Source organism: Dendrobates tinctorius, unplaced genomic scaffold, assembly GCF_039654945.1.
Source record: "Dendrobates tinctorius isolate UK_male_01 unplaced genomic scaffold, ASM3965494v1 ptg000191l, whole genome shotgun sequence".
NCBI classification, from domain to species: Eukaryota; Metazoa; Chordata; class Amphibia; order Anura; family Dendrobatidae; genus Dendrobates; species Dendrobates tinctorius.
The window spans coordinates 20275518-20291401 of record NW_027361858.1 but is presented as its reverse complement, the minus strand read 5'-3'; the positions used below and the strand labels follow the sequence as shown (position 1 = coordinate 20291401).

General features: G+C 44.3%; 1 protein-coding gene across 1 annotated transcript in view; it reads left to right on the top strand.

The window, feature by feature from the left end:
- Positions 1 to 15884, top strand: part of LOC141055736 (uncharacterized) — a 112599-nt gene that overhangs the window by 87788 nt on the left and 8927 nt on the right. The window contains exons 5-6 of the mRNA XM_073552425.1: positions 7280 to 8779; positions 12264 to 13763. Of these exons, the coding sequence (XP_073408526.1) occupies positions 7280 to 8779; positions 12264 to 13763 (3000 nt within the window). The remainder of the gene's footprint in view (positions 1 to 7279; positions 8780 to 12263; positions 13764 to 15884) is intronic.

Here is a 15884-nt window from a genome sequence, read left to right as displayed (position 1 = left end):
CGTCTGCACTTGCCATAACAATCACGAAAAGGGAAGCAAAGAAGAGGACGTCATCGCTAGAAGATGGGAGGCACCGGACCGCGACACCCATCGGACCCGGACCGCCCCTGGGTGAGTATAATATAACTCGTTTTTCTTCTCTTTCAGGTTACATCAGGGGCTTATCTACAGCATTACAGAATGGTTTAGATAAGCCCCTAATGGCGGTGGCCGCATCTTATACTCGAAAAAATAAGTGACAGATTCCCTTTAATATGCTTTGTGTTGTTTTGTCTATAAAATCAGTGTTTTATCAGCAGGATATTATCATTACAGGACAAGGTGTTTCATACCTTCTAGCCAACTGCTTTGCATAACCACACCCCAATCATTGATTAGCAGCTTTCTGCCAGTGTACACAGAAATCCACCAATCAGTGATGTGGGTGGGGCTATATAGAGCTCAGCATTTAGAGAGCTGCTAGATCTGCAGCAGAGAAAACTGTGATTGTATCAAAATAACAGAATTCAGACCAGCAAGTGTCACATCCCTAGAACAAGGATCTCTATCCCTACATCATTGAGATCTTAGATAAGATTGATCTTTGTGATAAAAGACTCAATCATTTATTGTTCTAGAAATTTACAAAATTATGGTTGTTGGTGAAGGCCACTAGCAAATGAATCACACTAAAAATGAATGCCAGACGGCTTTTCATGCTTGTAACCTTCTTTCGAAGAAACCTGAATATGTAGGAATAAGGACACGAAACACATATGAATGGATTCATTCATTTGGAATCTACAATCTTGCTTTAAATGAGACTGCAGCCAGCTGATATGTAATGTGGCTTCAAATATGGAGCCACCGGCAATCAGACAACATAGAAACAGCATTTCATAACATTATTCACATATTCGGCATAGCTTGTATGCAAGGTTAAGTTACTAATATTGAAGAAAACCCATTTGCCTCTGACAGACAAGATAACAATATGAAGGAGAATGTGAAGAATTTTGCTAGTGTCACCAATACATACTCCTAAAAAACTGTTTAGTGTACAGATATTCTCAGAAAGTTCTTAAGAAAAATGTCCTGCGTGTAGATTAATGTGGTTTCTATTTCACTGATATCTTTCAGAAATAGCAATATAAAATGAATTGCATTATACTTGGACACCATCCAGAATACTACCTCATCAATTATTCCTTTATGGAGTATTACCCTTGAGCGTGTGTGTCATACACTGATTAAGTATACATTTTTCTCCTTGGTTCTGATGCTTTCTAATTACTTATCACTAGAGATGAGCGAACCCTACCTTAAAAGTTCATGGTTCATAGCAGAGAGTTAGTGCCTGGTGCTAATCGCTGAACCCTCCTCCTGGAAGTGGCAATGTTTGGAGTTCTGGTGGAATTCCGGAAAGAGAGAATATTTTACAGTTCAATCATTCGGGTCACCATTGTTTTCAATTCAGTCCAGGCTCTGGTTCAAGTTCTGGTACCCAACCCAAACATCCATGAGTCCACTCATCCCTATCATTAATAGATAAGTTCCAATTGACTTAAAGGGGTCATTCGGCTTATAAAGGTTTTTGATTGTCTACTCTAGCAATCCAGTGCTGACTCACACCTCTTTGTTTATGTGAGGATGACGTGATTGCTGCAATCAATCAGTAGCCTATCGGTGAGTGGTGATGCCAGTGGTACAGAAAATGACCATAGTGGTCACTCACTGACTACAGTGATCCTATGTCAACAGGGATCAGATGTGTGTCTCTGGAAGGTCGACACTGGATCACTAGGGGAGAGAAATATGTGAGCAGCGTTGCTAAGCGGGGTCTATTGTCAACTCTCTTCTTCATTTACCATATCAAGATATCTTGTTGTTACCCAGGAAAGAATTGTGGCAATAACTAAGCAGTGTACAAAAATACATAAAAAGTCACAGGGATTTCCTATTTAGGGCTCATGCACACATCCAGTATTTGGTGAATTTTTTACCCTAGTATTTGTAAGCCAAAACCAGGAGCGGGTGATAAATGCAGAAGGGGTGCAAATGTTTCTATTATGCTTTTCCTCTGACTGTTCCACTCCTGATTTTGGCTTACAAATACTGGGGTAAAAAACGCACCAAATACTCAATGTGTGCATAAGCACTTTGGCTGGAGTCACACTTACCCTATAAAAAATTGGTCCGATTGTATGTAATCCATTTTCAATGTGAGGATGCGATTTTCTCGCATCTAGTAACAGTGTGACATCCATATGCAATGCGATTTTAGCATGAGCTTTTACATACTGCAGTTCTCTGTATGTAAAAGCTCATGTTAAAATCGCACTGTAAAACACAACTGTAAACATCGTTTTAATACCAAGTAATCTTCAAAACACACATATCTATATATTGTGGTGTAGTGACCACTGTGTCCGCTAGGGGGCGCTGTGTGGGTGTCCCAGGACGGACGGATAGCCATGTCCAGAGTGGTAACAGGAGCAGGGTGCTAAAGGATCGTTATGTATCCCAAGATGGGTGGCCTTGAGATGAAGGCTTGATTATGTGCTGATCAGCAGAGCTGATCTTTCGTGCCAATGTGTTAGGGAGAAGCCTTCAGGTGATTGGTGAGACGGGTGGGATCAATCACACACAGACCCACCTATGGGCAGGTGTATAGAACGCCATAGTAAAGTATATGTGTGTGATTGATTGAAGGACCTGTGATGAGGTCATAGCCATGTGATCCGGTGGGCGTGGCTACAGACCATATAAGGTGGCCAGGGTAGGTCACATGAGTGAACGCTTGGACCCAGTTGGTCCATATGGAAGGTCTCGTCTGGGCTGACATGGCTGCCTTACTGACAGCACGTGGAGAGGCTTGTGGATAATGGCTACACATGTCTGAGAGTTCCCAGGAGGGGGAATGAATGTCATGACTGAGAAGCAGCTATGAGAAGGTAACCCAGAGAGAGGATATAACTGTGAGACTAGAGAGCCTGTGTGCTGGACATTGCACAACCTGTGTGACCACAGGATAAACAGAGTGAGGCTCTGTTATTGACATTATGCTGTTTATATGAACTTTCTGTTGATGTTGCTTTGGTTTATGCTGCATAATAAACTGAATGGACCGAGTTATGTTAAGAAACCTATGCCGGATGTGATTTATCGGCTGCCTAGCGAGTATCCCCTATCTGAATAACAAGTGCTACCTTATAATATATACAGTACAGACCAAAAGTTTGGACACACCTTCTCATTCAAAGAGTTTTCTTTATTTTCATGACTATGAAAATTTTAGATTCACTCTGAAGGCATCAAAACTATGAATTAACACGTGGAATTATATAATTAACAAAAAAGTGTGAAACAACTCAAAATATGTCTTATATTCTAGGTTCTTCAAAGTAGTCACCTTTTGCTTTGATTACTGCTTTGCACACTCTTGGCAATCTCTTGATGAGCTTCAAGAGGTAGTCACCGGAACTGGTTTTCACTTCACAGGTGTGCCCTGTCAGGTTTATAAGTGGGATTTCTTGCCTTATAAATGGGTTTGGGACCATCAGTTGTGTTGTGCAGAAGTCTGGTGGATACACAGCTGATAGTCCTACTGAATAGACTGTTAGAATTTGTATTATGGCAAGAAAAAAGCAGCTAAGTAAAGAAAAATGAGTGGCCATCATTACTTTAAGAAATGAAGGTCAGTCAGTCTGAAAAATTGGGAAAACTTTGAAAATGTCCCCAAGTGCAGTGGTAAAAACCATCAAAGCGCTACAAAGAAACTGGCTCTCATGAGGACCGCCCCAGGAAAGGAAGAGTCACCTCTGCTGCGGAGGATAAGTTCATCCGAGTCACAAGCCTCTGAAATCGCAGGTTAACAGCAGCTCAGATTAGAGACCAGGTCAATGCCACACAGAGTTCTAGCAGCAGACACATTTCTACAACAACTGTTAAGAGGAGACTTTGTGCAGCAGGCCTTCATGGTAAAATAGCTGCTAGGAAACCACTGCTAAGGACAGGCAACAAGTAGAAGAGACTTGTTTGGGCTAAAGAACACAAGGTATGGACATTAGACCAGTGGAAATCTGTGCTTTGGTCTGATGAGTTCAAATTTGAGATCTTTGGTTCCAACCACCGTGTCTTTGTGCGATGCAGAAAAGGTGAACGGATGGACTCTACATGCCTGGTTCCCACCGTGAAGCATGGAGGAGGAGGTGTGATGGTGTGGGGGTGCTTTGTTGGTGACACTGTTGGGGATTTATTCAAAATTGAAGGCATACTGAACCAGCATGGCTACCACAGCATCTTGCAGCGGCATGCTATTCTATCCGGTTTGCGTTTAGTTGAATCATCATTTATTTTTCAACAAGACAATGACCCCAAACACCTACAGGCTGTGTAAGGGCTATCTGACCGAGAAGGAGAGTGATGGGGTGCTACGCCAGATGACCTGGCCTCCACAGTCACCAGACCTGAACCCAATCAAGATGGTTTGGGGTGAGCTGGACCGCAGAGTGAAGGCAAAAGGGCCAACAAGTGCTAAGCATCTCTGGGAACTCCTTTAAGACTGTTGGAAGACCATTTCCAGTGACAACCTCTTGAAGCTCATCAAGAAAATGCCAAGAGTGTGCAAAGCAGTAATCAAAGCAAAAGGTGGCTACTTTGAAGAACCTAGAATATAAGAAATATTTTCAGTTGTTTCACACTTTTTTGTTAATTATATAATTCCACATGTGTTAATTCATAGTTTTAATGCCTTCAGAGTGAATCTACAACTTTCATAGTCAAGAAAACTCTTTGAATGAGAATGTGTGTCCAAACTTTTGGTCTGTACTATATATATATATGTTGTGAGTTCATTTTCCCCTTCACTACTGAGGCCCGAGGAACTCCCTCTTCTGGTGAAGAAAGGTAGTGAGCCTGATTGTCAAACACCTGGGGCTGATGATGATGACTGGCTGAGTGGAGTTAATGACTGGATATAAGGCTGCCGACGCCCTTCTGGCCTGCGGGTGATTTCTCTGTGGACTTCTAGGAAACCAGTCTGATTCCTGCTCATCTAAAGCTAAGATTTCTGCTTTGCCTTTTTGCATTAGTGTTTTGTTTTCCTTGCTTTTCTGGATTCTGCCATTCCCTGCTGGGGTGAGCTGAATCTCCTTTTGCCTGTTGCTCTGTCTTCAGAATATTCCTGAGTACTGACTTAGCCTTTTTTGAAGCCTAGCGTCTTCAGGGCCTATTTTACTGTCAGTTTGTTGGCTCTTATTTTCATAGGGTTTTTCACGGATTGCAGACAGCAGCCTTCCTGTCCTTTCCTATCTAAGCTAGCTTGGGCCCCATCTTTGCTCAGTCTATCTTTCTGTCGGTGTTGTGTTCTTTCTTCTTGCTTCACCGTCATTATATGTGGGGGGCTGCCTTTTGCTTTGGGGTCTGCTCTGGGGCAGTTTAGATTTCCCTTTCTGTCTTTAGGCTATGTAGTCCTCCGGCTGTGATCGAGGGGCCTAGGGCATCGAAGGAGCCCCCCACGACTACTGCTAGTTGTGTTGATAGGTTCAGGGGTCTGCAATCCGATAGCTGCCAACTTCTCAGGTTTTCTGGACTTAGCTAGCATTTCTATTTTTGCCTCCTACGGTGACTCAATCATAACAGAATCACCCGCCATACCGCAGATCCTAGGGTACTCAATTGCAGGAAAGAATTGTACAAAAAAAAAAAAAAAAGTGTGTATATTTTTTCCTCTATATCTCTCAGGCCGTAGGGGGAATTTTTTTTTCTCTCAATGGAGATAAAGCAATTGTCTGATCGTGTGGAGCAGCTCGCTGCGGAAGTGCGGGGAATTTCCGCCTACCTTGCTCATTCACATGCTGCTGAACCAAAGATTCCTACACCTGATGTATTTTTTGGGGATCGGTCTAAATTTTTGAATTTCAAAAATAATTGTAAATTATTTTTTGCCTTGAAGCCTATCTCGTCAGGGAGCTCTGCGCAGCAGGTTAAAATTGTCATCTCTTTGCTGTGTGGCGATCCCCAGGATTGGGCGTTTTCTTTGAAACCAGATGATCCTATTCTGACTAATGTGAACGCATTTTTTCAGGCCTTGGGGTTGTTGTATGACGAACCTAATGCCATTGATCAGGCTGAAAAGACCCTGCTGGAATTGAACCAGGGTCATGATTCTGCAGAATTGTACTGTCAAAAATTCCAAAAGTGGGCAGTACTTACTACCTGGAATGATAATGCCTTGGCTGCTCTCTTTCGGAAGGGGTTGTCAGAAGCCGTAAAAGATACTATGGTGGGATTTCCTGTTCCCTCTGGTCTTGACGATTCTATGTCTTTAGCCATTCAGGTTGATCGGCGTTTGCGCAAACGCAGAGCTGCACGAGAGGTGTTGCCACCTGTTGAACAGATGTCTGAACCTATGCAATGTGATAGAGTTTTTTCCAGAGAGCAGCGTCAGGAGTTCAGAAGGCGTAATAAGTTGTGTTTTTTCTGTGGAGATGCCTCACATATTATTTCTGTCTGTCCTAAATGCGAGAAACGCTTTGCACACACGTTTTCTGTAGGTGGTGTTCAACCTAAGTTTCTTCTGGCTATTACTCTGATCTGCTCCCTGTCCACATTTTCCGCCAAGGCTTTTGTGGATTCGGGAGCAGCTCTAAACCTAATGGACTTGGATTTTGCTAAACGTTGTGGATTTCCGATGACACCTCTGCAGACGCCTATCCCTTTGAGGGGGATTGATGCTACTCCTTTGGCTAAAAATAAACCTCAGTTTTGGACCCAGGTGGTAATGCGGGTCGCCCCAGACCATCAAGAAAATTGCAGGTTTTTGGTGTTACATAATCTGCATGATACTATTGTTCTGGGGTTTCCCTGGTTACAAATTCATAATCCAGTTTTGGATTGGAAATCTGTGTCTGTGGTGAGTTGGGGTTGTCGGTGTGCCTTTAGTGAGGCTCCGGTGTTTTCCACCTCTCCTCAGTCGCATGATGTTCCTGATTATTTGGCGGACTTTTATGATGTATTTAATGAGAATGAGTCTGCATCTCTGCCTCCTCATAGGAGTTATGACTGTGCAATTGAACTGAGCCCGGGGTGTAAATTTCCCAAGGGTCGGCTCTTCAATTTATCTGTACCCGAGCACGAGGCTATGCGATCCTATATTAAGGAGGCGTTAGAGAAGGGTCATATTAGACCATCCTCGTCACCCTTAGGTGCCGGTTTTTTTTTTGTAGCCAAAAAGGATGGATCATTAAGACCTTGTATTGATTATCGTGCTCTCAACAAAATTACTGTTAAATATCAGTATCCGTTACCCCTGATTTCTGATCTATTCTCCAGAATTAAAGGTGCTTGCTGGTTTACCAAGCTTGACCTCAGGGGGGCGTATAATCTTATTCGCATTAAGCATGGGGATGAATGGAAGACGGCGTTTAATACTCCGGAGGGACATTTTGAGTACCTGGTGATGCCTTTTGGGCTCACTAATGCCCCTTCTGTCTTCCAGTGCTTCATGAACGATATTTTCCGAGATTTTGTCGATAAATTTTTGATTATCTATCTGGATGATATTTTGATCTTCTCCAAGGATTGGGATTCTCATGTGGAACATATTCGGATTGTGTTCCGGATCTTGAGGGAGAATTCCCTGTATGTCAAAGGATCTAAATGCCTTTTTGGAGTACAGAGGATTTCTTTTTTGGGATTTATTTTGTCCCCGTCAACTATTGAAATGGACCCGGCCAAGGTACAAGCCATTTACGATTGGGTTCAGCCCACTTCTTTGAAGGACCTCCAGAAGTTTTTGGGTTTTGCTAATTTTTATCGGAAATTTATAGCAAAATTTTCTAGTATTGCCAAGCCATTGACTGATTTGACTAAGAAGGGTGCTGATGTGTTAAATTGGTCTCCGGAGGCTGTTTCTTCCTTTCAGGAGCTGAAGCGAAGATTCACCTCCGCCCCGGTTTTGCGGCAACCTGATGTCTCACTTCTGTTCCAGGTAGAGGTGGATGCTTCTGAGATTGGTGCAGGAGCTGTTTTGTCCCAAAAGGATCCTGTAACATCTAAAATGAATCCCTGTGCTTTCTTCTCCCGAAAGTTCTCTCCATCTGAGCGTAACTATGATGTGGGGAATCGGGAACTGTTAGCCATGACATGGGCATTTGAGGAGTGGAGACATTGGTTGGAGGGAGCTAAGCATCAAGTCGTGGTCCTCACTGACCACAAGAATTTGATTTACCTAGAGTCGGCTAAGCGCTTGAACCCTAGACAGGCTAGGTGGGCCTTGTTTTTTACACGTTTTGATTTTGTGGTTTCTTTTCTTCCTGGAACTAAGAATGTCAAGGCTGACACCCTCTCTAGGAGCTTCTTTGCTGATTCTCCTGTGGTGACCAAGCCTGCTACCATCTTAGGCGAAGGGGTAGTTCTTTCTGCCATCTCGCCCGATTTGAGACGTGCTCTGGAAGAGTTCCAGGAGGACAAACCTGAGCGTTGTCCCAGTGGAAAGTTGTATGTTCCTGACCAGTGGAAGAAGAGAGTGATGTCTGAAGTTCATTGCTCTGCTTTGGCTGGTCATCCAGGTATTTTTGGTACTAGAGATCTGGTGAGTCGGTCTTTTTGGTGGCCCTCCTTGTCTCGTGATGTCAGGAATTTTGTGCAGTCCTGTGGGACGTGCTCCCGGTCTAAATCGTGTTCTCGCTCTAGTGGGTTGTTGATGCCTTTGCCTGTCCCCAAGAGGCCATGGACCCATATTTCAATGGATTTCATCTCTGATATGCCTGTCTCTCAAAGGGTGACTGTTATTTGGGTGATTTGTGATAGGTTCTCTAAGATGGTTCATCTTGTACCACTCCCTAAGTTGCCGTCTTCCTCTGAATTGGTGCCCCTGTTTTTACAACAGGTGGTTCGCTTGCACGGGATTCCTGAGAACATTCTATCTGACAGAGGAGTCCAGTTTGTGTCTAGATTTTGGAGAACTTTCTGTTCCAAGCTGGGAATTCAGTTGTCCTTCTCCTCTGCTTTTCACCCTCAGACCAATGGGCAGACAGAGAGAACAAACCAGACCTTGGAGTCTTATTTGAGATGTTTTATTTCTGCTGATCAGGATGATTGGGTTTCATTTTTGCCCTTGGCCGAATTTGCTTTAAATAATAGAGCTAGTTCTGCCACTTTGATGTCACCTTTTTTTGTAACTTTGGGTTTCATCCTCGATTTTCTTCAGGGCAGGTGGAGCCCTCTGCCTGCCCAGGTGTTGACACTGTGGTGGAGAGAATGCACCAGATCTGGGACCAAGTGGTGGATAAGTTATCTCTCTCCCAGGAAAAGGCCCAGCGGTTTTCCAACCGACATAGGACCATTGGTCCCCAGTTTAAGGTTGGTGATATGGTGTGGTTATCATCAAAAAATATTGCTATGAAGGTGGCTTCTCCTAAGTTTAAGCCTAGATTTATTGGACCTTACAAGATTTTGGAGATTATTAATCCGGTCTCTTTTCGGTTGGCTCTTCCTGTCACATTTAAAATCCATAATGTGTTCCATAAATCTTTGTTGAAGAGGTTTGTTGAACCTGTTGTTCCGGGGGTTGCACCTCCAGACCCTGTATTGGTTGAAGGTAACATGGAATATGAGGTAGAGAAAGTACTGGATTCCCGTCTGGCTAGACGGAGACTCCAGTATTTGGTTAAGTGGAAGGGTTATGGTCAGGAGGATAATTCCTGGGTCTCTGCCTCTGATATTCATGCCAAAAGATTGGTGCGTGCCTTTCATCAGGCTCACCCTGATCGCCCTGGTGGTGTGGTTGAGGGTTCGGTGACCCCTCCTCAAGGGGGAGGTACTGTTGTGAGTTCATTTTCCCCTTCACCACTGAGGCCCGAGGAACTCCCTCTTCTGGTGAAGAAAGGTAGTGAGCCTGATTGTCAAACACCTGGGGCTGATGATGATGACTGGCTGAGTGGAGTTAATGACTGGATATAAGGCTGCCGACGCCCTTCTGGCCTGCGGGTGATTTTTCTGTGGACTTCTAGGAAACCAGTCTGATTCCTGCTCATCTAAAGCTAAGATTTCTGCTTTGCCTTTTTGCATTAGTGTTTTGTTTTCCTTGCTTTTCTGGATTCTGCCATTCCCTGCTGGGGTGAGCTGAATCTCCTTTTGCCTGTTGCTCTGTCTTCAGAATATTCCTGAGTACTGACTTAGCCTTTTTTGAAGCCTAGCGTCTTCAGGGCCTTTTTTACTGTCAGTTTGTTGGCTCTTATTTTCATAGGGTTTTTCACGGATTGCAGACAGCAGCCTTCCTGTCCTTTCCTATCTAAGCTAGCTTGGGCCCCATCTTTGCTCAGTCTATCTTTCTGTCGGTGTTGTGTTCTTTCTTCTTGCTTCACCGTCATTATATGTGGGGGGCTGCCTTTTGCTTTGGGGTCTGCTCTGGGGCAGTTTAGATTTCCCTTTCTGTCTTTAGGCTATGTAGTCCTCCGGCTGTGATCGAGGGGCCTAGGGCATCGAAGGAGCCCCCCACGACTACTGCTAGTTGTGTTGATAGGTTCAGGGGTCTGCAATCCGATAGCTGCCAACTTCTCAGGTTTTCTGGACTTAGCTAGCATTTCTATTTTTGCCTCCTACGGTGACTCAATCATAACAGAATCACCCGCCATACCGCAGATCCTAGGGTACTCAATTGCAGGAAAGAATTGTACAAAAAAAAAAAAAAAAGTGTGTATATTTTTTCCTCTATATCTCTCAGGCCGTAGGGGGAATTTTTTTTTCTCTCAATGGAGATAAAGCAATTGTCTGATCGTGTGGAGCAGCTCGCTGCGGAAGTGCGGGGAATTTCCGCCTACCTTGCTCATTCACATGCTGCTGAACCAAAGATTCCTACACCTGATGTATTTTTTGGGGATCGGTCTAAATTTTTGAATTTCAAAAATAATTGTAAATTATTTTTTGCCTTGAAGCCTATCTCGTCAGGGAGCTCTGCGCAGCAGGTTAAAATTGTCATCTCTTTGCTGTGTGGCGATCCCCAGGATTGGGCGTTTTCTTTGAAACCAGATGATCCTATTCTGACTAATGTGAACGCATTTTTTCAGGCCTTGGGGTTGTTGTATGACGAACCTAATGCCATTGATCAGGCTGAAAAGACCCTGCTGGAATTGAACCAGGGTCATGATTCTGCAGAATTGTACTGTCAAAAATTCCAAAAGTGGGCAGTACTTACTACCTGGAATGATAATGCCTTGGCTGCTCTCTTTCGGAAGGGGTTGTCAGAAGCCGTAAAAGATACTATGATGGGATTTCCTGTTCCCTCTGGTCTTGACGATTCTATGTCTTTAGCCATTCAGGTTGATCGGCGTTTGCGCAAACGCAGAGCTGCACGAGAGGTGTTGCCACCTGTTGAACAGATGTCTGAACCTATGCAATGTGATAGAGTTTTTTCCAGAGAGCAGCGTCAGGAGTTCAGAAGGCGTAATAAGTTGTGTTTTTTCTGTGGAGATGCCTCACATATTATTTCTGTCTGTCCTAAATGCGAGAAACGCTTTGCACACACGTTTTCTGTAGGTGGTGTTCAACCTAAGTTTCTTCTGGCTATTACTCTGATCTGCTCCCTGTCCACATTTTCCGCCAAGGCTTTTGTGGATTCGGGAGCAGCTCTAAACCTAATGGACTTGGATTTTGCTAAACGTTGTGGATTTCCGATGACACCTCTGCAGACGCCTATCCCTTTGAGGGGGATTGATGCTACTCCTTTGGCTAAAAATAAACCTCAGTTTTGGACCCAGGTGGTAATGCGGGTCGCCCCAGACCATCAAGAAAATTGCAGGTTTTTGGTGTTACATAATCTGCATGATACTATTGTTCTGGGGTTTCCCTGGTTACAAATTCATAATCCAGTTTTGGATTGGAAATCTGTGTCTGTGGTGAGTTGGGGTTGTCGGTGTGCCTTTAGTGAGGCTCCGGTGTTTTCCACCTCTCCTCAGTCGCATGATGTTCCTGATTATTTGGCGGACTTTTATGATGTATTTAATGAGAATGAGTCTGCATCTCTGCCTCCTCATAGGAGTTATGACTGTGCAATTGAACTGAGCCCGGGGTGTAAATTTCCCAAGGGTCGGCTCTTCAATTTATCTGTACCCGAGCACGAGGCTATGCGATCCTATATTAAGGAGGCGTTAGAGAAGGGTCATATTAGACCATCCTCGTCACCCTTAGGTGCCGGTTTTTTTTTTGTAGCCAAAAAGGATGGATCATTAAGACCTTGTATTGATTATCGTGCTCTCAACAAAATTACTGTTAAATATCAGTATCCGTTACCCCTGATTTCTGATCTATTCTCCAGAATTAAAGGTGCTTGCTGGTTTACCAAGCTTGACCTCAGGGGGGCGTATAATCTTATTCGCATTAAGCATGGGGATGAATGGAAGACGGCGTTTAATACTCCGGAGGGACATTTTGAGTACCTGGTGATGCCTTTTGGGCTCACTAATGCCCCTTCTGTCTTCCAGTGCTTCATGAACGATATTTTCCGAGATTTTGTCGATAAATTTTTGATTATCTATCTGGATGATATTTTGATCTTCTCCAAGGATTGGGATTCTCATGTGGAACATATTCGGATTGTGTTCCGGATCTTGAGGGAGAATTCCCTGTATGTCAAAGGATCTAAATGCCTTTTTGGAGTACAGAGGATTTCTTTTTTGGGATTTATTTTGTCCCCGTCAACTATTGAAATGGACCCGGCCAAGGTACAAGCCATTTACGATTGGGTTCAGCCCACTTCTTTGAAGGACCTCCAGAAGTTTTTGGGTTTTGCTAATTTTTATCGGAAATTTATAGCAAAATTTTCTAGTATTGCCAAGCCATTGACTGATTTGACTAAGAAGGGTGCTGATGTGTTAAATTGGTCTCCGGAGGCTGTTTCTTCCTTTCAGGAGCTGAAGCGAAGATTCACCTCCGCCCCGGTTTTGCGGCAACCTGATGTCTCACTTCTGTTCCAGGTAGAGGTGGATGCTTCTGAGATTGGTGCAGGAGCTGTTTTGTCCCAAAAGGATCCTGTAACATCTAAAATGAATCCCTGTGCTTTCTTCTCCCGAAAGTTCTCTCCATCTGAGCGTAACTATGATGTGGGGAATCGGGAACTGTTAGCCATGACATGGGCATTTGAGGAGTGGAGACATTGGTTGGAGGGAGCTAAGCATCAAGTCGTGGTCCTCACTGACCACAAGAATTTGATTTACCTAGAGTCGGCTAAGCGCTTGAACCCTAGACAGGCTAGGTGGGCCTTGTTTTTTACACGTTTTGATTTTGTGGTTTCTTTTCTTCCTGGAACTAAGAATGTCAAGGCTGACACCCTCTCTAGGAGCTTCTTTGCTGATTCTCCTGTGGTGACCAAGCCTGCTACCATCTTAGGCGAAGGGGTAGTTCTTTCTGCCATCTCGCCCGATTTGAGACGTGCTCTGGAAGAGTTCCAGGAGGACAAACCTGAGCGTTGTCCCAGTGGAAAGTTGTATGTTCCTGACCAGTGGAAGAAGAGAGTGATGTCTGAAGTTCATTGCTCTGCTTTGGCTGGTCATCCAGGTATTTTTGGTACTAGAGATCTGGTGAGTCGGTCTTTTTGGTGGCCCTCCTTGTCTCGTGATGTCAGGAATTTTGTGCAGTCCTGTGGGACGTGCTCCCGGTCTAAATCGTGTTCTCGCTCTAGTGGGTTGTTGATGCCTTTGCCTGTCCCCAAGAGGCCATGGACCCATATTTCAATGGATTTCATCTCTGATATGCCTGTCTCTCAAAGGGTGACTGTTATTTGGGTGATTTGTGATAGGTTCTCTAAGATGGTTCATCTTGTACCACTCCCTAAGTTGCCGTCTTCCTCTGAATTGGTGCCCCTGTTTTTACAACAGGTGGTTCGCTTGCACGGGATTCCTGAGAACATTGTATCTGACAGAGGAGTCCAGTTTGTGTCTAGATTTTGGAGAACTTTCTGTTCCAAGCTGGGAATTCAGTTGTCCTTCTCCTCTGCTTTTCACCCTCAGACCAATGGGCAGACAGAGAGAACAAACCAGACCTTGGAGTCTTATTTGAGATGTTTTATTTCTGCTGATCAGGATGATTGGGTTTCATTTTTGCCCTTGGCCGAATTTGCTTTAAATAATAGAGCTAGTTCTGCCACTTTGATGTCACCTTTTTTTGTAACTTTGGGTTTCATCCTCGATTTTCTTCAGGGCAGGTGGAGCCCTCTGCCTGCCCAGGTGTTGACACTGTGGTGGAGAGAATGCACCAGATCTGGGACCAAGTGGTGGATAAGTTATCTCTCTCCCAGGAAAAGGCCCAGCGGTTTTCCAACCGACATAGGACCATTGGTCCCCAGTTTAAGGTTGGTGATATGGTGTGGTTATCATCAAAAAATATTGCTATGAAGGTGGCTTCTCCTAAGTTTAAGCCTAGATTTATTGGACCTTACAAGATTTTGGAGATTATTAATCCGGTCTCTTTTCGGTTGGCTCTTCCTGTCACATTTAAAATCCATAATGTGTTCCATAAATCTTTGTTGAAGAGGTTTGTGGAACCTGTTGTTCCGGGGGTTGCACCTCCAGACCCTGTATTGGTTGAAGGTAACATGGAATATGAGGTAGAGAAAGTACTGGATTCCCGTCTGGCTAGACGGAGACTCCAGTATTTGGTTAAGTGGAAGGGTTATGGTCAGGAGGATAATTCCTGGGTCTCTGCCTCTGATATTCATGCCAAAAGATTGGTGCGTGCCTTTCATCAGGCTCACCCTGATCGCCCTGGTGGTGTGGTTGAGGGTTCGGTGACCCCTCCTCAAGGGGGAGGTACTGTTGTGAGTTCATTTTCCCCTTCACCACTGAGGCCCGAGGAACTCCCTCTTCTGGTGAAGAAAGGTAGTGAGCCTGATTGTCAAACACCTGGGGCTGATGATGATGACTGGCTGAGTGGAGTTAATGACTGGATATAAGGCTGCCGACGCCCTTCTGGCCTGCGGGTGATTTTTCTGTGGACTTCTAGGAAACCAGTCTGATTCCTGCTCATCTAAAGCTAAGATTTCTGCTTTGCCTTTTTGCATTAGTGTTTTGTTTTCCTTGCTTTTCTGGATTCTGCCATTCCCTGCTGGGGTGAGCTGAATCTCCTTTTGCCTGTTGCTCTGTCTTCAGAATATTCCTGAGTACTGACTTAGCCTTTTTTGAAGCCTAGCGTCTTCAGGGCCTTTTTTACTGTCAGTTTGTTGGCTCTTATTTTCATAGGGTTTTTCACGGATTGCAGACAGCAGCCTTCCTGTCCTTTCCTATCTAAGCTAGCTTGGGCCCCATCTTTGCTCAGTCTATCTTTCTGTCGGTGTTGTGTTCTTTCTTCTTGCTTCACCGTCATTATATGTGGGGGGCTGCCTTTTGCTTTGGGGTCTGCTCTGGGGCAGTTTAGATTTCCCTTTCTGTCTTTAGGCTATGTAGTCCTCCGGCTGTGATCGAGGGGCCTAGGGCATCGAAGGAGCCCCCCACGACTACTGCTAGTTGTGTTGATAGGTTCAGGGGTCTGCAATCCGATAGCTGCCAACTTCTCAGGTTTTCTGGACTTAGCTAGCATTTCTATTTTTGCCTCCTACGGTGACTCAATCATAACAGAATCACCCGCCATACCGCAGATCCTAGGGTACTCAATTGCAGGAAAGAATTGTACAAAAAAAAAAAAAAAAGTGTGTATATTTTTTCCTCTATATCTCTCAGGCCGTAGGGGGAATTTTTTTTTCTCTCAATGGAGATAAAGCAATTGTCTGATCGTGTGGAGCAGCTCGCTGCGGAAGTGCGGGGAATTTCCGCCTACCTTGCTCATTCACATGCTGCTGAACCAAAGATTCCTACACCTGATGTATTTTTTGGGGATCGGTCTAAATTTTTGAATTTCAAAAATAATTGTAA